This window comes from Mixophyes fleayi, chromosome 4, assembly GCF_038048845.1.
Source record: "Mixophyes fleayi isolate aMixFle1 chromosome 4, aMixFle1.hap1, whole genome shotgun sequence".
NCBI lineage: Eukaryota > Metazoa > Chordata > Amphibia > Anura > Limnodynastidae > Mixophyes > Mixophyes fleayi.
The window spans coordinates 64,657,201-64,683,165 of NC_134405.1; the positions used below are offsets into that span (position 1 = coordinate 64,657,201).

At 42.8% G+C, this 25,965-nt stretch overlaps 1 protein-coding gene across 10 annotated transcripts in view; it reads left to right on the plus strand.

The window, feature by feature from the left end:
• Window positions 1-25,965, plus strand: part of SEMA4C (semaphorin 4C) — a 465,016-nt gene that overhangs the window by 315,028 nt on the left and 124,023 nt on the right. The window contains exon 2 of one of the 10 annotated variants that reach the window (XM_075207331.1): window positions 21,989-22,050. The exons of the other annotated variants lie outside the window; for them this stretch is intronic. Coding sequence (XP_075063432.1) covers window positions 21,989-22,050 — 62 coding nt within the window. The remainder of the gene's footprint in view (window positions 1-21,988; window positions 22,051-25,965) is intronic. 10 annotated transcript variants of the gene reach the window in all.

Genomic DNA, 25,965 nt, shown 5'->3' on the forward strand with positions numbered 1-25,965 from the left:
GCTGCGCATGCGCAGACCCTCAGGATGGCGGACGGCCACGGTTCCTAAATGTCCGGGAAGAGGCACTCACGGTCCGGTGAGTGACAGTGTGTGTGTGTGTTACAAGCCATGGCGGTGCCTCTAGCCGCCGTGACTCGCTGTTTCCCTCTGCCTGCGTCCTGGCAGTTGCCATGACGACCGGGACGTCACTTCAGCTTTCTTCACGGCCGTTGCTAAAGCAATGGTCGGGACACTCTGCCTCTTGTCGCCACGTCCCGACATGAAGGGAGTCCAGGCGCGTGCGGAACATATGTAATTTAATTAGCCTCCTGAAGCTGATTTTCTCTGCTGAGGCTCTTGGATCCTGATTGGTCCATCTATGTATTTAAGGCAGGGAGAGCTTAGCCTCCCTACCTGTTATAGCGGTCAGTTCCTGGTTGCTAACCTGCTCCTGTATACTGCTGACTTCTGGATTGATTTTCTGTGTATGACCTCTGCCTTGTCATCACCCTCTATACCACGCTACCGTATTATTCATAAGCTTGTACTACGCTGAATTTAAGACCTGGGGGCATCTGATTACCTCTGAGCGCAAAAAGCTCTACGGGAAAGGTGGCTGCTATAGGTGAAGACCTCAGCATCCTGTTCTACAAGCTTATGACAATAGCCGTTAGCCATAACAGTGTGTATATGTGTAATATATAGCTCAATGTGTCAAATTTAAACTTTGTCTCTCAGAAGTGGGTGAAACATTTTTGGACATATGCTCTGTTTTATATATATTAAGAGTCCGGTATGAAACCCAAAGAGTTGTATCCTTCAGAAATAGGGTGCATGCAGCAAAAAGTACATTCCCCCCAGCTGATAAGAATAAAGCTTTAAAACATGGCTGCAATAACAGATATTAAAACAAAATCTCCAGACACACTAGCGGAACTTGGCTATTTAATGTCATGATTGTAGTAGCATGAATTTCCCCATTATAGACCCTGAACATCTTCCAGCAGTTAGAACAATCGCCCCTTTGGTGGCTTCTGGAACACTGAGTGAGGAAGGAAGTACTAGTTTCCTGACTTTTAGGACGTCCCATACTAAAATTAGAACAGATTGATGTCGTTAATGCTACACAAGTTCCTGACAATGAATATCTTACTTAATATCCTTAATGGTGAATCACCTGCCAGTAAAATTCTGTTTCTACGTTAACTTGACAGTTTAATAAAGTTGATACAAAAAGTATGATATGTTCAAAAAATAGTTATGAATTTTAAAAGTACTGATGGAACTATGCATGTATTGGTCTTCATATCTTTGAAATGGTGAAACAATATGTGTACATATTCTATTTAATACATACAGTATCTAATATAGTAGTTAAAGTGCATGATCAATACGTAAAGAACTAAATCAACTTTGTGGATTTTTTTCTTTTAATTAAAAGTATATAATTGATCCAAAGTGCTAACTTGTAATTTTTGTAATCGTTGGTTAGATACACTGTATGAATGCATCTAGCAGGTGCTCTTTTGGTGCAGGCTATCGATCTTCAGGTGGCCGAGTTGATATAGTCCCTATATCCCCTACTGTAACATCATCGATTTGAGAATACTAGTGCGAATGGCTTATCCTGGTATACACATGGTGATTTCACCTTCCAATGTGCTAATTGCGTGGCTTTGTTTTTCAATATTCTCTGTTACATATATGGTGTTTTCTATACATCAGGAACTTTTCTACTAGGATATATACATATGTTTCAGAGAAATATTACATAGAACATTACAATACAGGTTGTTTCAAAAAGATGGACCTGATTTGAAATCTCTATATCTCTGCAACAACGACCCGCCCATGAATGAAACTCTTACCACTTGGAAGGATGAGACACAGAGTTTCAAAGGACTACCATTAGATGCCTCTCCCAGCACACCAACAGCCCCTAGCCTCAGTTGTTTGCAAGATGGCGGCACCGCAACAAAAAGGCGTCTTGTGTTCGGCAGGTCAGCAAGACTGAATCCGTAATTGCAGTGCAGCATGCGTTACAACAGCATTTTGGCATTGATCCGCCAATGCCATAGAGCATTTGTCATTGGTTCCGACACTTTGAGGAAACGGGCTGTTTATTGAAGGGCAAGAGAACAGGGTGTCCACGAACTTCAGAAGAAAACATTAGAAGAATTCAAGGGAGTTTTCTGCGTAGTCCACTCGTCATGCTTGCCGAGAACTTGCTATCCCTCTTACGACTGTCAGGCGTGTGCTAAAGCAACGTTTAATCATGGGGCCATATCAGTTGCCCATGGTACAGGCTCTTCATGCACATGACAAAGGAAAGCCACTATTAGCGACTAATCTGAATGACCTCAAAAACAAAAATCACGACAGAGGTGAATTCAGTGGAAGAAGACACCCTGAGAAGCGTTTGAGACGAATTCAACTATCATCTCGATGTTTTCCATACAGCAGGTGGAGGGCACGTAAAGCATTAATAAAATGGTTAACAAAGTTTGATAACTCATTAAACCGTTTCTAACTTTTTATATAATTGTAACATGTTGCGAAATGTTGTGAAATATATTGCTTTTAAATTGGATCCATCTTTTTGAAACACTATAGATTTTATTATATACCTGGAATTTTAGAGATATTTATGGACTGATTACTAGCCAATAATTACAGATTTGTTGAAAATAGGTAGGTAAAGGAAGAGTAAAGTGTAGTTAGTAATAAGACAAATCTATGGCAAGTAATGCAGTGTGTCTTTAGTTTGTGAGAGTGATAGTGTGTTAAGTATGTGTATTGTGTGGATAAACAGGGTACTTATGGTTCGTGGTACTATGCTGCAGTATGGAAATGAGTCTTCATAATGTAGGTTTGTAAAGTGTTGCCAAGTATACAGGATTTGTACGGTACATGAACATAAATAAGCACAGGAATCACCTTATAAGGAAAATAATATAATAGTTATATTTCTGGCTTTGTGTATGGCTGTATTTTGTACAAAAGGTGTGATATGTAACTATAGTGATTAAGGTGTAGTGTAGCATCTATTAAATAGTGAATTGTGTACTGCTTGGAGTAATTGCCCTCCCCCAAATGTCAGCCCTGGTAGCACCCGGACTTATGTCTATTAAGGGGATAATACTAGCGAAGAGGCATATGTGTAGTGGGGGGTAAGCGCCATGTGGGGATGATTGAGGGCAATGGTGGGCCTAATCAGTTGTGGGCTCAAGTGCAAAAATTATGGTAAGCTTTTTATTTTTGGAATCATGTTATTAATTGATTTTCAAGGATATCTTGTGATTCTTTGTAGGGATAATTTCTTCTGTGATTAAAATCACCCTTACTGCTGACTGATGCACTAATGTCCATTCCTTGTCTTTTATTCTCACAATTTGTGTTTAATTATTCACTTACAGGGACTGTGACCATAAATATATTCCATCTTTGTTTGTTTTATAATCAAACACTGTAATGCAGGTGTACTCTCTTTCCATAAAGACGCATGTACTTTAACGTTTCTGTTTAAATTTTCTGTTCTCTTTACACATCAATGACAGCGGCCATCTTTCTGTTTACACTATTAGAATGAATGTGAATTTGAGGACTCATTCTCATTTCTATACTATAGCCACTGGCTTTAACCAGGAATGGCAGCAAAAAATGTAGGAGACAGGAAAAATCATTGATACATAAGCTTTTCTAGAGCAGATATGAAGCATGGTAGTTTTTAAACTGCTGAACCTAAAAATGATGTGACAGGTAGACTGCAAAACGGTTTGCAAATGAAGGGGGCTATTTGTGCCTCATTGCATATTGCTCGCATTAATTATCATTTTTTATTGCAATGAGAAGTGAGGTAACGTAACAAGTTATTAAAATTGATTAGCTGGGACAGAGACTCTGATAGGAGCCTGTCTAATAATCTATAGTAAAGTAATCGCAATCACTGACTAACATGTTCTAGTGGCCTTGGACAATTTGCGTTGGGGAAGAGCATGAAGCCTACTGGGGAGGGATCCGAAGATTCCTGCAATCCCCTTCCCATATAATAGAACGACTAACATCATCTTCAGATGGCGTTTGCTGTCGGGGTCAAGCTCCGAAATTCAGAGCTTGATAAAAAGGGCATTTTCACAGTCCCCATAGAAACCTATGAGGACCGCAGCAGATATCAGAGATGCTCTAATAATAAATAGCCTTTCACTTTAAAATACTGTAATCCTCCAAAAACTGCAATTTTTAGGGTATTTAAACCTGTTTGGAGGTTAATAAATAAGCCCATAAGTCTTGATGGCAAGATGTAGTCAACTCAAAGGATTCTTGGCAAATGATCCCATGGCAGCGTCATTAGGTCTCATAACATAGTTGGGTATTGCTTTTGACATGTGTTATTTCAATCAGTCATTGGTAGTGTGCAATTTCCACTAACGCAGAGAATCGTGCTGTGTTTGTTGTGGATGTTTTTTGTAGTCACAATAAAAGCACGCTGGCTTTCCTATCTTCTGTTTGCTGCTCACAGCAGGGGATTGATTGAAGAATGGTGCTTTCCCACCTTCCAAGTGTTTTTAGAACAATGCCTTTACCAAAACTATTTTTTTTTTCATTAATCCTTCATCTCATTCAAATCCACTGTCCTGAAAGTTAAATGGGGAGGTGTGTAGTTGTCCTTGACCTCAGCATGACAGGAAAAGTTCTGTAACTTGCCTGATAGATGGTAGAAGAGAATGAGCTCTTAAGGACTGCATATTCAAAGCAGATACATTTAGGATATGTACCAACAAGACATTTAACCCACGTCTATGGTGAAGGCAGCTTGAGTGCTTAGCAAAATAATATTCAATTCATCGCTACAAATATACATTCCTCATGGCAATGTTAACAAGCTTTGGATATACAATGAATGTCACAAGCTGCGCCCACGGTCCATCCTGGTTTTGTTGAAAGTACAATGGTCAGAGAAGTGTTGTGAATGTTAAACCAAGCGTGAGTGTGTACCCTTAGGCTCGCTGTACATGTGTAGATCATTTCAGCTAATTTGGTATTTTTGCCAAACTTTGCACGACAACTGTGCTCAGAATGGATTGTATTTGATCATTGAGGTAATTGACCCAACAAGAAAGAGGGATGGCACTGAGATCGAGTTACTTTACCATCCCCTGACTAAGGCTGCGTACATACTACACTGTTTTCAGCCAATTATCGTGCCAATCGCATGATAAACGACCATTTAGGCCCGATATGACATTAGTGTGTATGCTGCAATGATGAACGGTTATTGTTCCAAAGCTCATCATATTGTTTCATTTGATTTTTAAACTGGACTGAAAATGTCGTTCAATGATGGAACAATGTCATTCCAGTTCTGCAGTGTATAAGCAATCACGACCGGCAGTGTCCATAGAGCTCTAATTTAACCTAAAAGTAGCATGCTGGAAGATTTATAGTAGCCTGAAAGAGTGTTAACTTAAAAGCCCTTACCAAGACAGTATTTACCATTAATGCCACCCAGGCAGTGCTATTACTGGGTGTGACAATATCTAACTCAGTAATATCTATCCTCCTCTTCTCGCAGGCAACATTATTGCTACTACTGGCAAAATGTTTCTGGTGCGAATGACGTCACTGTAATTGTTGCTCTGAAATCTATTTGTAATTAATACAGGATTCTGATATTACACCTACAATTGCATTCCTCCTATTTAAGGCACCTGTTCTGCTCAGTGCTTGTTGGAGCAAGGTATTAGTAGTGAGCATTAGCTGTGAAAACATGACCACCCTGTGGTGTTTAATCCTTTACCCCGGCTAGTGGCCTTGACCCTTCTGCTTTCTCCAATACTGACCTCAGCTTGTGACCTTAATTATCCTGCCTTCTTAAGTGCCTAATGTTAGCCAGTCTGTCCAATTATTCTTCTGTCTATCTGAATCTATTTCTGAATCATTAGAGAGGATGCAGGGTCCAGATCTGTTATTAGATTCCTTACATGTGCCTGGTGAGTCCTGCTCCTGTCTGTAACAAGCAGGGTTATACAGGGAAGCAGAACAGTTGCTTCATTGCAATTTTATTTTATTTTTTTCCCTTTTATTTTTTGCTATTTGGTCTTTACCAGTCACACTTATTTTTCCAAAGACATATAATGGATGGTCATTGATAGATGGCCATGCGGGGTGCTCAATTATGAATTTAAAATACATTCAGTCTCAAAACCTATGACAGCCCAGCTCTCTGTAGCAAATAATAATAATAATAATAATAATAGTAGTAATAATAATAATATGTTATACACCTGCTCACATTCCACTGGAACCACTTGCATATTTTTTTTAGTACCAGCCCTTAAAACTAAATATTGGTATAGCGATAAGGGACCTTTAGCATTAGAGCAATTTTTGCATATCTCTACCAACTGTTACAATGTAAAGTAATAGGGGAACATTTCTAAAAATGTCCCTGACCCTGATTGCAGCAATAAGTCTGATTTTTTTTTTCTATCTCAGAATATTAAAAAGTTATGGCCAAGGCAGCAACAGTTCCCAGTGATACTGGTTCAGAGTTGTAAGAGTTCAACGCTGGCAGGGTAATCAAATTGTCTAATAACCCCTATCATGCAATATACGTATATATCTATATATAAATATATATACATGTGTATATATATATATATATATATATATATATATATATATATATATATATATATATATATATATACATACACACACACATGTATATGACTACATATATAAGAGGTGCTCACTGACCCCCGTGAAGTGGTTTTGGTTTTGTTTTTTTTTGTTGGATCTTAAAAAGTACATGCACACTTTAACAAACCAAGCACTCCAGCGACAAGCAGTGCCACTCTTTGTGGCTGAAGTGCCCGGTTTGTTTGGGCCCCCACAAAACAAGCTAACAATGGGCTTAAGGCACCTAAGGTAACAGTGCTGTTAATGAACTCTACTGTGGAAAGATGTTGTTGTCATCCTCCTCAGCCTCATCCTCACCCTTATCAGTGTGTACATCATCCTCACACATTATTAATTAATCACCGCTGGAATCCACCGTTACAGAAGTCTCAGTATTTTGATGTAATTGGCAGGAAAGGCCTTCCTCGTGGAACTTGAAGTTCGTTTTTATGAACATCATCTTTTCCTCATTTTGAGGAAGTAGCCTCCTAGGCTGATTGCTGACAAGGTTCCCAGCTGTGCTGAAAACGCTTTCCGAGTACACACTGGAGGGTGGGCAGCTTAGGCAGTGCAAAGCGAGTTGATACATGGGTCTCCAAATTCCCTTGTTTTCCTCCCAGCATGTAAAGGGACTGTCTGATGTGTCTATTTCTATACTGTCGTGAAAATAATCCTCCACCATCCTTTGTATTCTGATAGTAGGATCAGGTGAAATTACAGCAGAGGTGTCACGTTTTTTGGTCAATTCTTTTAGACCAGACCAGATGTCAAAATTTGGTGCTGAGTCATCTGCATTATCCCTGGGTCTCTTGGGAAAGGTAAGTTTTTTCCTAGCAGCAGTTGAGTGAGAAACTGAAGGAGGAGACACCGTCTTGGCACGTAACACTTGAGCTGTCACCTTGCTCACCAGGTGTCAGGCGCCGTCCCGCTCGGCCGCCTGTTCCTCCGACTAACGAGTCTGGTTGCCTAGCAACCAGACGCATCACTTCCAGATTCCCCGCTGCTCGGCCTCTGCAAGACAGCGTGCACCGTTGCTAGGCAACGGGACGCTATAGTGGAATCTGGCGCTACGGATGACAGCGCTGCAGCGCGATGCTAATTGGTTCACTGTGGTATTTTAACTTCCTCTGGCCCTCCTACCAGTGCCAGAGTATCAGGTCTTCCTGCCTCCAGCGTTTGTGTGTACCAGTTGCTGTATTTGTTCCTGATTATCCTTGTGCTGCCTGTGACCTTTTGACCCAGACCATTTGACCATCTCTATTTTGGATTCTGCCTTTGTACTACGCTACCTGAAAGTTACCGACCTGGCTTGCCTCACCATTCTTCTGGATATCCCTTTGTACCTCTGCTACCAGAACGTTACCGACCTGGCCTGTCTGACACCTCCTTGTATCTCGCTGTTGACTCTTGGAAGGACAGCGACCTGCGTGTCCCTGCAGCGGGGTCCATACTTCCTTGCGGTGGTTCCTGGTGAATACCAGGGGCACGTTAGATTACGCATCTTCCTCTGAGTTGCGCCAACAATAGCAGGTACGCTATATAGTTGTGACACCAGGAGCTCCTTGCATCTCTTCAGATCTGTATCAGTTGGAAACAAATGGAAGACATAGGTCTTAAACCGAGGATCAAGCACAGTCGCCAAAATGTAGTGATCCGATTTCAAGATTTTGATAACTCTTGGATCCTGGCGAAGCAGATAATGTACTTGATCTACAAGTTCAACATACTTAGTGTAATTGCTTTGTTTAATCTCCTTCTTCCCCTTCTCAAGCTGCTTTTCCAAAGCTCTAATTAGGGAATCACTTGACTCAAACCCGCAGTGTCGGAACTCACTTCACAGTTCACTACTTCAAATGGTTTCAGCACCTTACACAACACGGAAAGTATTCTCCGCTTGAGAATATATCCCCCCTCCTGTCTGACACCTCCTTGTATCTCGCTGTTGACTCTTGGAAGGACCGCGACCTGCGTGTCCCTGCAGCGGAGTCCATACTTCCTTGCGGGGGTTCCTGGTGAATACCAGGTGCACGTTAGATTCCGCACCTTCCTCTGAGTTGCGCCAACAATAGCATGTATGCTATTTAGTTGTGACAGTATACTCTGGCCATGACTACGGAGGGGTCTGGTGAACCGTCGGCTCGAGATCTACTCCTGCACCTGGCTCAGCGAGTGGAATAACAGGAAGCAGCCCAGGCGCATCTCCTACAATGTGTTCAAGAGATTGCAACCCGTTTCGATACATTACAGGGTGCCTTACCCGCTACACCAGCCATAACCTCTTCTGCGTCTGCAGCATCCAGTATGGTTACGGTCTCTACAGCGTCCTCCTGTCTACGCATCCCTACACCCGAAAAATTTGACGGAGATCCCAAAAAGTGCAGGGGCTTTTTGAACCAATGTGCCATTCAATTTGAGTGTAACCCAGGGGCCTTTCCTTCAGAACGCACCAAAGTGGCCTTTCTCATCTCCCTCCTCTGTGGTCAAGCTCTTGCCTGGGCCTCACCTTTAGGGGAATGAGGGGATCCCCTTCTCAGCAGCTCAAACTCTTTCATTGAAGCCTTTAGAAGAGTCTTTGACGATCCCGGGAGAGTTGCTTCCGCAGCTACTAGTTTGTTGAACCTTCGTCAAGGTGACCTATCCGTGGGACAATACGCAGTGCAATTTCGGACCCTGGCTTCCGAGTTAAAATGGAACAACGAAGCACTGGTGGAAACCTTTTGGCAGGGTCTGGTTGACCGGATTAAGGATGAGTTAATTTCCAGAGAACTCCCGGCCGATCTTGATTCCCTCATCTCAATGTGCATAAAGGTGGATTTGCGCTACCAAGAGCGCACACAAGAACGCTCTCCTGGCAAACAGTTCGTATCACGGCTAGCGCCTCAGTTTCAAAATCCCATCCTGCCAGTGGACGAACCAATGCAAGTAGGACGTTCTAAATTATCCCCAGAGGAGAGAGAGAGAGACGCTTCAAACAACGTCTGTGTCTGTATTGTGGAGATCCGGGACATCTGCTGAGAGTTTGCCCCAAAAGACCGGGAAACTCTTCCTCCTAAACGGTGGCGGGGAGGCCGCTTTAGGAGAGTCCACTGTTGCTCCCTATTCCAAAAATTCCCCAGAATTTCTGATGGCTGTCATCCTGAGCACCTCTAAAGGTACTTTCTCCACCACAGCCTTTGTGGACTCCGGCTCCTCCAGGAACTTCATTTCGGCGGATCTGGCTTCGCAGCTCCAAATACCCTTAAAACCATTGCCTCAACCGTCATCCCTGACGGCAGTCGTGTTGCGCACGGCTCCATCTCCTCCGTGACTTCTCCTGTTCGGTTGATGGTAGGAGCACTTCATAGCGAGATGATCCAACTTTTGGTTTTGCCGAGGTCCATTAATCCCCTCATCTTGGGGCTACCATGGTTGAGGATGCATTCTCCCCAGATGGATTGGGATCGCGCTCAAGTTATTTTGTGGGGTTCAGGATGTCGCCTCAAATGTTTGTCCAAAGTCTTGCTTCCAAGATTTCAAGTGATGGCCCATTCCGAGTTAACCAATCTTCCCGCGGCCTATATGGAATTCCAAGATGTGTTCAGCAAGATGGAAGCAGAGACCCTGCCTCCTCATCGTCCCTGGGATTGCGCTATCGTGCTGTCTCCTGACCAACCGATCCCCAAAGGGCGGACCTATCCTTTATCTCGTCCAGAAATTTCAGCCATGTCTCTATACATCACAGAAAACCTGAAACGGGGATTTATTCGTAGGTCCACTTCCCCAGCTTTTTTTTTGTTAAGAAGAAGGATGGGTCTCTTCGGCCTTGTATTGATTATCGTCCTCTCAATCGCATCACGGTCAAAAATCGATATCCCCTGCCTCTCATCTATGACCTCTTTGACAAGCTCAATGGATATCAATTTTTTTCTAAATTAGACCTCAGTGGGGCCTATAATTTGATTCGTATCAAGGAAGGGGATGAATGGAAGATGGCCTTTAACACCAGAGATGGGCATTTCGAATACCTGGTGATGCCCTTTGGCCTCTGTAATGCCCCAGCTATCTTCCAAACCTTTGTTAACGATATCTTTCATGACCTGTTATACACTTCTGTGGTAGTGTATTTAGACGATATATTAATATTTTCTAAAGATCTGAAATCTCATCGGGAACAAGTAAAGGAGGTTCTACATAGACTCCGGAAACACCACCTCTACTGCAAGTTGGAGAAATGTGTGTTTGAAGTCACTCAGGTACCTTTTCTCGGTTTCATTGTGTCAGGTCAAGGTCTATGTATGGATCCCACCAAGGTATCAGCCATCCTAGATTGGCCTCAGCCACAAGGCCTTAAATCGATTCAAAGGTTCATTGGCTTCGCGAACTATTATCGCCAATTTATTTGGGGGGTTCTCCTCCATCATAGCTCCCATTACAGCTTTAACCAGGAAAACTGCCAATCCTAGGGTTTGGTCCCTGGAGGCCATGTCCGCCTTCACAACATTTAAGAAAGCATTCTCTTCAGCTCCAGTTCTGTCCCAGCCTGACCAGGAACAACCCTTCTTCTTAGAGGTAGATGCATCCTCTGTAGGCCGGTCATTTGTGGAACCCCTTCTCCGGCTCAAGACCCTACAGTGGGTTCATTCATCTCGCATTGCCGGCCATGCTGGAATAAAGAAGACCACAGCATTGCTTTGCCGTCGCTTCTGGTGGCCTACTGTACGTGCCGATATTTGCAAATTCATTGCCTCCTGTACTACTTGTGCTCAACACATGACTTGTAGAAGAGCTCCGGCAGGGCTCCTCCGTCCACTCCCTATTCCCGATGCTCCATGGGAAAGTGTGCCCATGGTTTTTATCACAGATCTACCCCTCAGTGCAGGGTTTACCACTATCTGGGTGGTCATTGATCGCTTTTCGAAGATGGCACACTTTATTCCTCTAACTGGATTGCCCACGGCCGGTCGTCTTGCAGATATCTTTATCAAGGAGATATTCAGGTTACAGCTTGCCCGAAGGAGATCGTTTCGGACCGTGGAGTCCAATTCACATCCCGGTTCTGGAGAACCTTTTGCGGTAAATTGAACATAGAATTGAAATTCTCTTCGGGGTATCACCCCCAAACCAATGGACAGACGGAGCGAATCAATCAGGATCTTGAAACGTTTCTTCGCTGTTTTACCTCTGACAATCAGAATAAATGGTCTCAATTCCTTCCTTGGGCGGAGTTCTCACATAACCAACACATTCATGAGTCCACGGGATTCTCCCCATTCTTTGTTGTATATGGAAGTCATCCTATTTTTCCGGATCCTTTTCCAGTTTCTTCCTCTCCGGTTCCAGCCGTAGATACCCATTATCGGGAGTTTGCTCTCATTTGGGCCAAGACTAAGACGGCTTTACTCAAGGCTACTCAGCATCACAAGATCTTTGCAGACCGTCATCGCAGGGCCACTCCCCTCCTAAAAGTGGGAGACCAAGTATGGCTATCCACCCGGTACCTGAAACTAAAAGTTCCTTCTATGAAGATGGCTCCCCGATTTATTGGCCCGTACACCATCCTGCAAGTAATCAATCCTGTATGCTTCAAATTGAAACTTCCTCCTTCCCTGAGATGTCATAATACCTTTCATGTCTCATTACTTCGACCATTGGTACTCAACAAATTCTTTCGACCTCCCTGTCGTCCTCCACCAATACAAACCTCTTCTGGAACAGAATTCGAGGTCAATCGGATCTTGGCCTCCCGCATTTTTCATGGCAAAAAGCAATATCTTGTCCATTGGAAAGGATATGACCCAGAGGAGAGATCATGGGTGGACAAGCAGGACTTTCACGCTCCTAGAGTTCTTTAGAGATTCCTTCAAACAAGAGGAGGAGGAGGAGGGTATACTGTCAGGCGCCGTCCCGCTCGGCCACCTGTTCCCCGCTGCCCGGCCTCTGCAAGACAGCGCGCCCCGTTGCTAGGCAACGGGACGCTATAGTGGATTCCGGCACTACGGATGACAGCGATGCAGCGCGATGCTGATTGGTTCACTGTGGTATTTTAACTTCCTCTGGCCCTCCTACCAGTGCCAGAGTATCAGGTCTTCCTGCCTCCAGCGTTTGTGTGTACCAGTTGCTGTATTTGTTCCTGATTATCCTTGTGCTGCCTGTGACCTTTTGACCCGGACCGTTTGACCACCACTATTTTGGATTCTGCCTTTGTACTACGCTAGCTGAAAGTTACCGACCCGGCTTGCCTCACCATTCTTCTGGATATCCCTTTGTACCTCTGCTACCAGAACGTTACCAACCTGGCCTGTCTGACACCTCCTTGTATCTCGCTGTTGACTCTTGGAAGGACCGCGACCTGCGTGTCCCTGCAGCGGAGTCCATACTTCCTTGCGGGGGTTCCTGGTGAATACCAGGGGCACGTTAGATTCCGCATCTTCCTCTAAGTTGCGCCAACAATAGCAGGTACGCTATATAGTTGTGACACCAGGAGCTCCTTGCATCTCTTCAGATCTGTATCAGTTGGAAACAAATGGAAGACATAGGTCTTAAACCAAGGATCAAGCACAGTCGCCAAAATGTAGTGATCCGATTTCAAGATTTTGATAACTCTTGGATCCTGGCGAAGCAAATAAAGTACTTGATCTACAAGTTCGACATACTTAGTGTAATTGCTTTGTTTAATCTCCTTCTTCACTTTCTCAAGCTGCTTTTCCAAAGCTCTAATTAGGGAATCACTTGACTCAAACTCGCAGTGTCGGAACTCACTTCACAGTTCACTACTTCAAATGGTTTCAGCACCTTACACAACACGGAAAGTATTCTCCGCTTGAGAATATATCCCCCCTCCTTTCCCAATGTCATGGCTTGTGGAGTAAGCGTGGATGGCTTTTTCTGTTTCTCCATCCACAGAAGCATATACAGGGTGGAATTCCACATTGTCACCACCTCTTGCTTCAGTTGGTGGCAGGACAAATTAAATTTCCCTTACAGCTGCTGCAATCTCCTACACGCTGTTGCTGAATGCTGGAAGTGTCCAGATATTTTACGGGCCACAGACAGCATCTCCTTCACATCCCTGTCATTTTTTAAAAAGCTCTGCACCACCAAGTTTATTGTGTGAGCAAAACAGGGAATGTGATGGAATTCACCCAGCTGTAATGTTCTCACAATATTGGTGGCGTTATCAGAAATGACATATCCTGAGGAGAGTCCAAGCGGGATAAGCCATGTTGCAATGACATCCCTTAGTTTTTGTAAGAGATTGTGAGCTGTATGCCTCTTAGTGAAGCTGGTGATACACAGAGTAGCCTGCCTCTGACAAATGTGACGTACTTGGGTACATGCTGCTGCTGTTCCTGCTGGTGAAGGGGAATCACCAACCCAGTGGGCTGTGACAGTCATATAATCTTTAGTTTGCCCAATTCCGCTTGTCCACATATCTGTGGTTAAATGTACAGTGGGTAGAATGGCATTTTGTAGCCCAATAATTACATTTTTACGAACCTTCTGGTAGAGGTGAGGAATAGATTTTCTACTTACATGGTGTCGTGATGGAATTTTGTAACGGGGTCACAAGACCTCAAGTAACTGTCTAAAACCAGCTTCATTAATAGTGGATATTGGACAAAGATCTAATACTAGCATAGTCGCCATGGCGTCTGTGATCCACTTTGCAACAGGGTGACAGCTTTCATACTTGCTTCCTCTTGTAAAGGATTGTTTAATAGTCAATTGTTGTAAACTACTAGTAGTCTTCTTCTTGGTCTGCTTCTGGGATGAAGATTCACCCACAGCAGCAGCACCAGCAGCAGTGGGACTAACGCTCAAGAATTCTTCTGAGAAATCCAGGATAGTGGAGGATTCATCTAGCCTTAGCAACTTGGATGCAGGACTAACTCCGATTGCTACTAAGGATATTGATAAGGACGGTGTTGTGGGTGTAGATTGTAGGTGACGGTATGTAGGTGAGAGAAGGATCCTAGCTGATGATGGATTGCTTGTTGTTATTTTTTTATGCCTAAGTTTCTGATTTTCCCAACACCTTGCCATGAACTCAAATGGCATAATATGGATGAGGTTCCTAGATGGTTAAGGTCCCTACCTCGACTGACTGTGGCTTTACATACTCTACAAATAGCTAGACAACTGTTGTCAGGATTTGGGTAAAAATAATTCCACACATAAGAAGTGGATTTTTTGGTCTTATGTCCAGGCATGACAATGGCCTTCTTCTTATCACGTGTCAGAACTGCTTCCACCTGTCCAGGACTTACACAAACATCATCATCCTCACCAACATCCTCCTTAGCGCCCTCGTCAGCTACACAAATATCCCCCTCATCCTGTTGCAATCCAAAGTGGCAACCACAATTGGTGTATCACTGGCTACACTCGGGCTGTTCAGGCACACATCTGCAGAAATGCTGAAAGGGGCCTTCTTTATGGGTACACTATCAGAATGGTCCCGATTACACATACCACTCGTGGATGGATTCTCCTCAGGGATTTGTGTCATTTCTAAATCTGAACATACATTTTCCTCTAATGCCTTACTGTTTTCTTCCAGCTCGGCTTTTACACGTAACAGTATTTAGGCACCACTTTTGGAGACCGAATGACAAGGTCTTGCTTGGTCATGACTGACCTTACAAGAAGATGACTCAGTGACAGTTGCAGAACTCGCACTCATAGAGAAAGTTCAAGGCCTCATTCTTTCTTTTCCACTGCGTATGTAGAATGGCATGTTGGTAATTTAATTTTTTTCTGCAGACAACTTTGCCTGGATTACAGGTCTTTTTTTCTTGACCAAGGCAAAAGGTGTTTTTTTACATTTTTGTTTCCCTGACTTAAAAACACTATGCACTTTTACATAAGCTTTACCAGATGACGTAGAGGGATTGCTATCATCATGACTGGTGCCAGCAGCTGCTTGGTGCTCCTGGTCTTCTGTGTACTGCTGTGAATCCATTTTGATAACACCGTACACTTTGACTGCAAATTCTGAAGAAAAGCTTGCCAGGCCTAGATTTGTATTTCATCAATGACAATTAGCAATGGAGCAATGGAGCTCTGCTATTTGTGTGTTACTTATATAACACAGTAGAATGTGACTGCAGAATTACACCAAGACTGCCTGCACTAGTATTTGTATTTTTCAGCAATGAGAATTAGCAATGGAGCAATGGAGCTCTCCTGAATGTCACTGTAGACTTTGTTGAACACTGCTACCCCCTTCTCTTTCAATTCTATCTATGCTGCTGCCCAACTGCTCTACAGACTGTGCTACCCCTTCTGTGTCCCTCTTTTAAATGGTGCTAGATCACCGTGGAGGGCGGTATTTATAGATTTCAAAACTCGCGAGATCTGAGATCCAACGGTGTAACGATGACGTTTTGCCTCGGAATTTACTTTGTTCTTTGGAATAAAGTGTTTACTGTATGCAACTTAATATCTATTTCCAGCCAACATACTTTGTAAACGCATACAGTCATGTAAAGCCAAGCAGGATTTTCATTTGTATCAAGGGAGAAATTTCCATGACTATATTGTCAACATTTCACAGCCAGTAAAGGTTAAATATTGAGGCAATACTTTGGTTTGTTGTTTAAAATGAAACACTTATCTTTCATTTCTGGTTGCTTCTCAAAAATGTGTTCTTTCTTTGAGCGGTTATTCCTGTGTTTGCTTGTTCTGCAGCCCTACTGTGCTGGGAGGTTGATTCATTACGGTTTAGCTCTGGTATCATTACTATCCTGGGGTTTGGATCAGCGAGCAGAGTGTGAATGAAACAACATTATCGTTTCATGTCTTCCCTAACGTGCGAGACTTTTCTGCTGCACTTTAATACAGCAGTGTGTTTATGTTTGTCTCTTCTGCATTATTAAATCACCGTTTTAATAATTAATACAGCCAATGTACCACAATCAGGCATTTGGAACAGTAATGCTGCTGAGACGAAAGCTGGTAGGAGAAGAAATGAGTTGACTATTAAATCCAAAGCATCGCAGCAGGCAGATTTTGTCTTTCATAAGCCAGACAGCGGTGTGCCGTACTGTAATCTCTGCCCTATTAATTCTCAAACACATAATATCTCTGTAACATGTCACAGCAGAACCTGTCCTAATTACATTCTGAAAGCCAGCCATTCTGCATGATGGTTACAGGCTCACACATGAAGCCTAACTGCAGTAATCATGTTTCATCTCAACCAGATGCTTTCTGACACTGAAGTATTATTGGAATATGATAACCATTTAATGTGCATTGATGCATAGCAGTTGGGGCTGCTGGGGAATCCTTTACGATGGCTCTAATGCTTCAGTCCTCATAGCAGCCCCGGACTTTTCTCTCTAGAGGCAGAACCCTAAAAATGTGCATTCTGAGAATACTTTCTCTGGAAAGTAACTGTATAGCATTCCCTTATCTGTTATACCTCACAAAAGATAGTCGCGCTTTTTTCGTATTGTCTTTTTTTCAGGATTTAGTGCAGCCATTTAAATACACCCTGATATTGGCTATCAAGACTATTTCCAGCTCTAAAAAACTCATTTTCACCCCAGGTATTATTGGAATTAGTAATATTTATGTATCTGGCCTGAAAATCGTTGAATAAATGCACCCACTAAAAAATATAAACAATGTCTGTGCTCTTTTCTTATGTTCAATTCAAGTGTCTTTTGCATCTTGTTAATCTGGTAGGGAAATATATTTTGTATATAATTTATTGTCCTTTCTGTTATACAATTGAGAGTGTTTAGGTGATTGTTTCTTAGCAGACTTAGAATTGTATTTGCAGTTGTGACACAATTGTATGTGTGATTTTAAATTGGTATGTTGTGCTGCTATAATGCTCACTGAGATCTGATACATATATGATGTAACTAATGCAGAGAGTATCTGCTCTGCTGGAATGATCAGGGAGGCTCAGTAGTAGCATTCACAGTGTAAATTATGACTAAATAAAAAACAAGTGTGCTTGATGTCTGCCCCACAAATGCTGATGTGATCTGTGAGAGAGACACAATCAAAAATGGGTTTTAGCTTTTCAATGGATTAGAAATATCAATAAACTGTTTACATATTACACAGTTAAACAACAGTGTTCAAGCATGCCATTGTCCCTGAAGCTGCGGAGGACAACAGGCAGCCTGCAGACCACTGAGCCTCCACTTGCGGCCCCCCTGATGGTTGCTCCCGATCTTTTCAGGACGGGGATAGTTAACTTCTGCACTGCGTGATTCCTCTGCACAGTGCAGGATACCTGGAGGAGGAGGAGGGAGTGCACTGTGCTCTCCCTCCTTCCTCTGTGTGGCCCCTTTGAAGGCCAGAGGGCCACTCATGCTGCCCTCAAACTACTTCATGTTGCCCTAAAGGGACTTATCCATGAAGGGCCTCAATAAGCCTATTGAAAGTACCGTAAACTAAAATACTTAAGGCTTAATTGTCCAATGTGTTTTTATTATTATTGTTGTTGTAGCATACTGTGAATGTGAATACCTTGTCTATTCAAATAATATATATTGCTAATGTTATAAATCAATATGGACTAATCTTTCATAAGGAGCTTATCCTTATGTACTTCTAATGTAATACATCTATCATTGCTAGCACATTTGTGTCTGCTTACTGCGATATTATTGGGTCATAACAACATATATAATAATTGCAAAATCTCCAGCTGCTGGTATGCACAGATGCAGTAATAGGTGCTGAGGTTTGGTATCATCACTGCTCAAACCTTTTAGGGTTATATTAATCTCATGTTGAGGAGCCATCTTTTACATATTATATGTTTCTCTTGTTAGGAGTGCACGCTATTCTAATAGCTTGCTCTACCCCATTATTCCACCAGCTGCTCTTTGCCATTAGAACCAATTCTGAAACAGCATTGAAAGAGGGAGCTACTTGTCTGAAATATGACACTGTACAGCTTTACCAGCCCTTCAAAAGCATATGTTATTTAATCTGTTCCACTGCCATTGTCCTGCATGCCTATACAGGGAGTAGCTTGTATTTCATTGGGGCCAAGAAAATCAAACCCTCCAGTCTTAACATGTAATAGATTTCTGGTTTTAAACTGGGGTCATAGATTCAATGGGCACACCTAATGGAAGAGCATTACTAACATAGTTGTATAGGATTCATTTATTTTCTGCATTATTTATTTGTAGTGGGTCATTTTGTCACATTCATGACCACTCCTGTGTTGAAAACCTAATAATTTTGTGTCTCAAGTAAATTATATTCAGTGCCTTCTGTAGTTTCCTTTTATGTGTGTTTACTGAATTCTTTCTGTGCAGCCAACAAATTTTAATTCTATCTCCTGCATGGTAGATTAATAACATAACATTATTTTATGGGTGTAACTTGTCTTATGCACTGATCATGTTTTATACATTTTGCCTGGAGACAATTGTGAGTTCTGAGTATCAGACTTTTTTAAACCAGCCTGGCAGACGGACCTCAAAGTATAGGCTTAGAGATAGATTTTCTTTTTTTTTTTTTTGTAGAGAACTGTTGATGTTGGTGCAAATGTTTCCTTTGTCCTTACATGCCCGGGTAAAATGACACAAATGGGCTTAGAAGTGTGACTAGGCTCACTGTCATTTGTCTTTTGTTTCTAGCCATAAAAATAGCTTTGATTAGAAATTTTGTTTGATCTTTACTTCTTTTTGTCTTTTAATTATTCCTACTGTGGATTGGGAGCATAGTTGATACATAATGACATACATTTTGATAAATAATTGAACATTTTAAAGTAAATTTACTTTATTTATAGTTTTATACTAAATTTAAAAATACATGCCTATGAATATAAAAACAAAAAAAAATGACTAAACTAGCTGTCTCCCATTTTCTGAATGTGTTTATGGTTGCCAGTAACAACCATATATAGTACCAAGCAGTTTAAGTGCGGATTGTACACCACAAGCCCCTGAAACATCCTAGCACTGGTTGTCAGTTCCTGTACATATGTACATCTAATTGGCCTGCACTGTCAATTAGTGCTATAATGCTCTATAATTGATCCTTCTCTTGACCTCACTCACATCAAGAGGGATTTCCGGACTCTGTTTTTCAACTCATTTAACCTTCTCATTCACCAGACTTCCCATAGGTTGTGTTGTATATTTATATGAAAAATAAAGAAGAGCATCTGGTATATTTAGGACTGGTATCTGTGGGCCCTAAAACATAATCACCAAATATGGAGAACATCCTCGCCTACTCTACACTAACTAAAGCAACTGTCTGAATAATGTCATACATAGTATGTTACTCCTGGGCTTGTACCAGATACCATGAAAAGAAAACCTTTCATGCTGACCCCACAATCAGCATTTAGCTAAATGCTCTCCCATTCTTTGTTTTCCAGGGAGCCCCCAAATCAGACTAACAGTTGCATTTGTATTGTAAATATTTTCTGGGTGAGTAGGTAATAAGCAGGCTATAAATTGAAGAAATAATCCCTGGAGATAGAGTTCTTGAAATAAAAATATGTTAATAATTGGAAATTGCCTGGAGTGGCTTATGGTATTTGGTTAGGTGTCCACATAGTGCTTGATCTCTAGGTATACAGCAAGCTCCAAAGAGGGGATGGATGAGAAAAAAATAGAATTTCTTACTCTTACTAACAAAGCATGTTTTCCTGCAGTGAGTCCAGAGTAATGCCATTTGGCATGCCATGCATGATTTGTACAACTGACATTTTTAGCGTTAAATCTCTGCACATTGTTAAGTTGAAAGAAAGATGCAATTTCAGGTGTGCCTGATAAGAGGCTTTTAGGGCAGGTTCAGATGTAACGGGAAAAAACATCCAGTGTACAAGGGGGAGAGAATGGAGAACAAATAAGCAAAGGTATAACCAAGAATATAAACAAAACAGTCAAATGGTCCATTAATGGCCCATAGCAATAACAAAACACACTTGAAAGGCTATTCAAGACAGTTTGGAAGTGTGTATTTTTTTACCTCCCGGTCACTACATTGCTTAAAAAACGTAATTGTCATCGACAGTAGAACCCATTAAACCAAAATAGTTCAAATAAATATTACCACAAGTCCTAATTAGTAAATGTCTACCAGAAATACCAGTGTGAAGATTTACCCAGTTGGGATGTGGCCTCCATGCTCTCAGATAAGAGAGGTGACTGCGATGGAGGACACAGCCTTAGTGACAGTATAAATAAGCTTATCTTTAGCATGTGTACATGTGGTTTATATATAAATACTTAGGGATTAACACCCTAATTTCAAATTGTTATGTAGCACTAGGTTATGATATCATTAGGGTCATTGCCACAACATAATTCTAATAGGAACAAACAGTTCTATTGAGGAAAAGCATGACAGAGTTCAGCTAGACGCATTGTCCATAACAAGAGTGCCATCAGTTATAGTCCGCTTTAATGGAGCGATGATTGAAGGCCCCAGAGTATTAAGTAGAATAGAGGTTGGAATGGAATTCTTAGGTCATGAGAACTACAATTAATCCAAGTGTGACTTTCACAGAGAAAACATTGAGAATTAACATGTAAACTTTGCTTGCTGTAGTTTATGTACTTAGTAAAGTGGACAAACAAGGGTACAAGTAGAGGAGAAATCGATTTCTCAGAGCAAATTTAAAAAAACTACACCCTATTAGTTGGGGACATCTGTGCAGTGTCGGACTGGCCCAGCAGGGTCCCGGGGAGATCCCCGGTAGGCCCCACTGCCTGATTGCCCCCTTTTGCTAGGGGGCGGGGCTGGAATGCGATCACAGGGCCCCACAGAAGGAGCAATGTAAGAGCAACATGAGAAACTTCCTGCTCATGCAGGAACTCCTCACTGCCTCTGTAGCGCTCTGATTGGCTGAGTGACTGAGTCAGCCTATCAGACCACAGACACGCCCCCTACCCAGACTGCCATGGATGAAGCACTGCAGGTAAGTTTATGGGAGTGTGTGTATGAGAGTGAATGTGAGTCAGTTTGTGTGTGAGACCTGCATTAGTGTGTGTCAGTGTGTGTGAGACCTGCATTAGTGTGTGTCAGTGTGTGTGAGACCTGCATTAGTGTGTGTCAGTGTGTGTGAGATCTGCATTAGTGTGTGTCAGTGTGTGTGTGTGTGTGTGTGTGTGTGTGTGTGTGTGTGTGTGTGTGAGACCGGCATTAGTGTGTGCCAGTGTGTAGAAGAAATGTATTAGTGTAGGTCATACTGGCCCACTGGGGAAATCCCTGAGGGCCCCAATGCCAGATGTGCTCGCCTCCTACTCTATGGTTGATGGACAGGCTGTTCCCTTCCAGGGGACCAGTCGTCCTAGTGTTCTGCTGCCGCAGACCGCAATGATCCGGATTCTCCCCTTCTGTCCTCTTCTAGTGATCTCATCACGTCTCGGCTCATCACGCACCAGCGCACATGTCCAGAAGGGGAGCAAAGAGGTAAGAAGTCTGCGCTTGTGCAGTGCCTGATGAATGAAGGTAAGTGTAAATAAAGAGAGAGCCAGTTAAAATACTTCTTCCTTTATCACACAATAGAGATACGGCATCTACAAATGCATTAAAGTTTTTCAAGAGGGGACTTTCCTGTTCCATGTGGCATTGTGACAGGGGCTCATCTTTAGGAAAGCAGATACTACATGCTACATGACATGCTACAATATGTTACTAGTCATGTCCTCTGTGGGCTGACCCACTAGTCACACACTTAGGTGGCTGGCCACACCCTCTCTGGTGGGCACCAATCATTGCATCCCCGGTGGGCCCTACATGTCCCAGTCCGACACTGCAGCTGTGTAAGAGGTCATGGGGGAGTGCTTTATAGAGCAAAATAATTCTTATATCCTGAGGTATTGCAGATTGCACGAAGCCTCTGTCAATGACTCAGATGACTCTTTGAAATATGAAAGCAGGGCTTTGAAAACAATAATGGGTGCAATAACATGTTTAATCTTAACAGTATATGAATAGTGTTTACAGGCAAGGTATCCAGCTACGATTAGATATGCACAATTCCACAAATGTCTGACCAAAGGGAATCTAGCTGTATACTTATGGCTATTATTTTCCTGGATGAAGTCAGAAAAACTAACCAAAAATGGAAAGTATTATGCAAGAAAGTTGCGTTTGAAAAAATTAGAAAAATCTTAACTACTATACACAGACAGAGTTGAAGGATGTAATGCTTACTGCTGCCTTATTCATGTGATGATATCATCAGCAGTACATTTGGTGTATTCATTGAGGAGTGGAAGCAGAAGCCTTAGTGTCGATTTGTGGATCCCAATTCTGATTTAAGCTTGGAGTATGTTGCCAAAGAGACTCAAAGCTCTGTCTGAATTGCAATATAACAGAGTAGAAACTGTGTTTTGCTGGTTGTCATGATCTTCTGTAATGAAATTGCAAGATGGTGAGGTAGAGCTTAAAAGCTCTACATTTTTGTATTGTCACCAGTGCCAGGTCAGCATAAATATGATAGGGTCCTCACCTCTGAACTATAATTTATCTTCTTTAATATGGGCCTGATACGGTGGCTTAGTGGTTAGCACCTCTGCCTCACAGCACTGGAGTCATGAGTTCAATTTCGAACCATGGCCTTATCTGTGTGGAGTTTGAATATTCTCCCAGTGTTTGCGTGGGTTTCCTCTGGGTGCTCCGGTTTCCTTCCACACTCCCAAAAAAAACATACTAGTAGGTTTATTGGATGCTATTAAATTGACCTTAGTCTCATGCAGTCTGTGTGTGTGTTAGGGAATTTAGAATGTAAGCTCCTATGGGGAGGAGCACTAATGTGAGTCATTTCTCTGCGCTGCGGAATTAGTGGTGCTTTATAAATAGCTGATGATGGTGCTTTACCTTAAGCAAGTTTGGGTAGATTATAATCCGAAAATTTTGGAAATACAAAAAGAGCACACATCTGACACTTGCATCTCCTTACAAATGGAGAGGTAGAACAGTTGAGGTAATGGGAGGTCTAACGTAGGCTGTTGTGTCATTACTTATATAATGTGAAGTTAACAGTGGCTATTGTGAAGCTGTGACAAGATGGACCGCCTATGCCATCCTGTCTGTTGTTGCTGGGAACCAGCTGGGCTTACTTTGCCACCGTTCCCTTTGGTTATCCCAAATGCGCCCGCTTGCCGCCACCAGTGAGCTCCTTTATGGCGCTCAGAACCACGTTCCTTATGGGTAACTGTCACTGCTAGGGTACTCCTGTACTTGGGCTGGTAACTCTGGACCTCTTACTATGGATCCGGGTTGCTATGGATGGATCCCCCTGGCCTATCACACTGACCAGAGCTGCATGTGTAGCAGGCAAGGCGGTGGTACTGGAAAAGCTGGGTCCAAACCTCAGAATCAGCTAGAGAACGTATTAGATATTAGGGTCTAATCGGCAGGTCACAGGATTACAGCAATATTGAAGAAGTTGTCAAGCAGGGTCTTGAGGCAGAATGATGTTTATTGCTCAAGTGTCCTGACAAGGACAGTTCCACTGATTTAAGGTGTCAGTGGTCAGGTCAGCTGGAACATCAGAATGATACATTACATGCTCACACAGCTCACCTTTTATACAGTTCTGACATAACTCCTAGCAGAGGTAAGCCAGCCCCTTGGACCTAGCTGGCTCCATCCCATCTAGAATATTCCCTCAGATCTCAGGATGTAATTTAATATTGCATCTAATAATTGAACTTCCATATCAACTTGATTTCCATCAGATCTCAGGATGTAATCTAGTTTTGCATCTAACACAAGTTAACTATCACATTCCCCCCTTCAGAAGTTCTGTCTCCATTGTTTAGAGTTCCTGTCTGTCTAACATGACCTGCATTCAGGTAATGGCCCCCTGTTGTGTATTCAAGTGTTGGTCATTCACATTGAATAAACTTAATTAGCCTTAATGAGGACACATCCTCTACACTACACAACAGACTTACAAATGCTTAGCAGAAATCAAACATATACCCTGGACATGAATGCATTTCCTTGCACTAAGATATGTAAAAGGCTTTCAAAACAAAGACATATTGTATCAGGTATACATCAAAAATAAGGTATTTGTTTTTGAAAGGTTAAAACAGAAAAAACTAATTTTCTACCATGGTCTCAGAAATAACGATTTCCTATCTTACAATATACACAATATCAAAAATAAGTGCACGTGTGTAGCGCCTGCGGGGAACAGGACAGACGCACACAGATGAACTTACCTTACAAACAATGGTCACCTCCCGTCCGCTTCCGATGCACCCCAGCCGCTGTCCTATCCCAGTAGACCAGCAACCAAAACCTCTGTCTCCTCAAACCAATGCCCTCTGAGGAAGAAACAAGAATTAAGGCCGTGCCTACCAGGAAAGGGCTGTCCGAGACCACGGCAATGAGCGAAGACACGTCAAGCTCGCTTGCCGCCAACTCGTTTTTCTCTTGCCAAGGCGCGGGACTACAGGCACTTGAGACCAGGAACAGTCCCGCCTCAAGTACCTCGCTCACCTCTCAGTGAGGGCCTAACTGGAAGATGGAATAGAGCGTTATACTCACTGGGCACTCCAACTTTCGGTCCCTGCTTTCCTACGCCTTCCCGACATCTGTGGGTGACAGATAACACACAGCCTCCCTCTACCAGTGAGGATAAGCTGTACACCCACAAAACTACTCACTACAACAGGCAACCCGACCCTAACAACTACTAATGGCTGGTAACGCAACCTAACTATATAACAACAACTCTAACTGGGTGTGGTGTACTACTGGGACCTACTCACTGTACGTTATGGGGAACACCAGCAGGTGTTCACAGTATTCCGAAGGGCTGTTCCGAACACCCTCACCCAGGCTGTACCAAGAAGACTTCTCGCTATGGGGGTCACCCACAGAATCCTAAGGACCGGCTGCACAAGGCCCGAAAGAGGATCACTGGAACAGCACACCACCAGAGTGTCAACTGCCGCACGGAACCGCCAGTTGTCACGCAAAACGACTGCCTTCACTCAAGCGGAACACGTGCCCCAGTCCTGAACCGCCAGAGAACCTGCCGGAACTGAGGACTGGAACACTCATCCAGAACCACGGGCCGCCCCTGGAACTCAATTGAGCTGTGCCGCACTTCCAGTGAGATACTCAATCACCACCTCTGGAAACCAGCGTAACCCCAGGGACCTATGGGATGGGAAAACTACGGTGTGTTCTTTCCCTGGCTATGTGTAAGCTCTTAACTACAACTTGTCCCCACAGTACAGGTCAATGCAGGAAAACAATCAGGAAAGAAGAGCCTACCTTTAATGGGGGCCTGACGTCTTGAACCTGTAAAGAAACACAGTACAGTCCCACACACAATACACAAGGCAATATTTGCCGCAC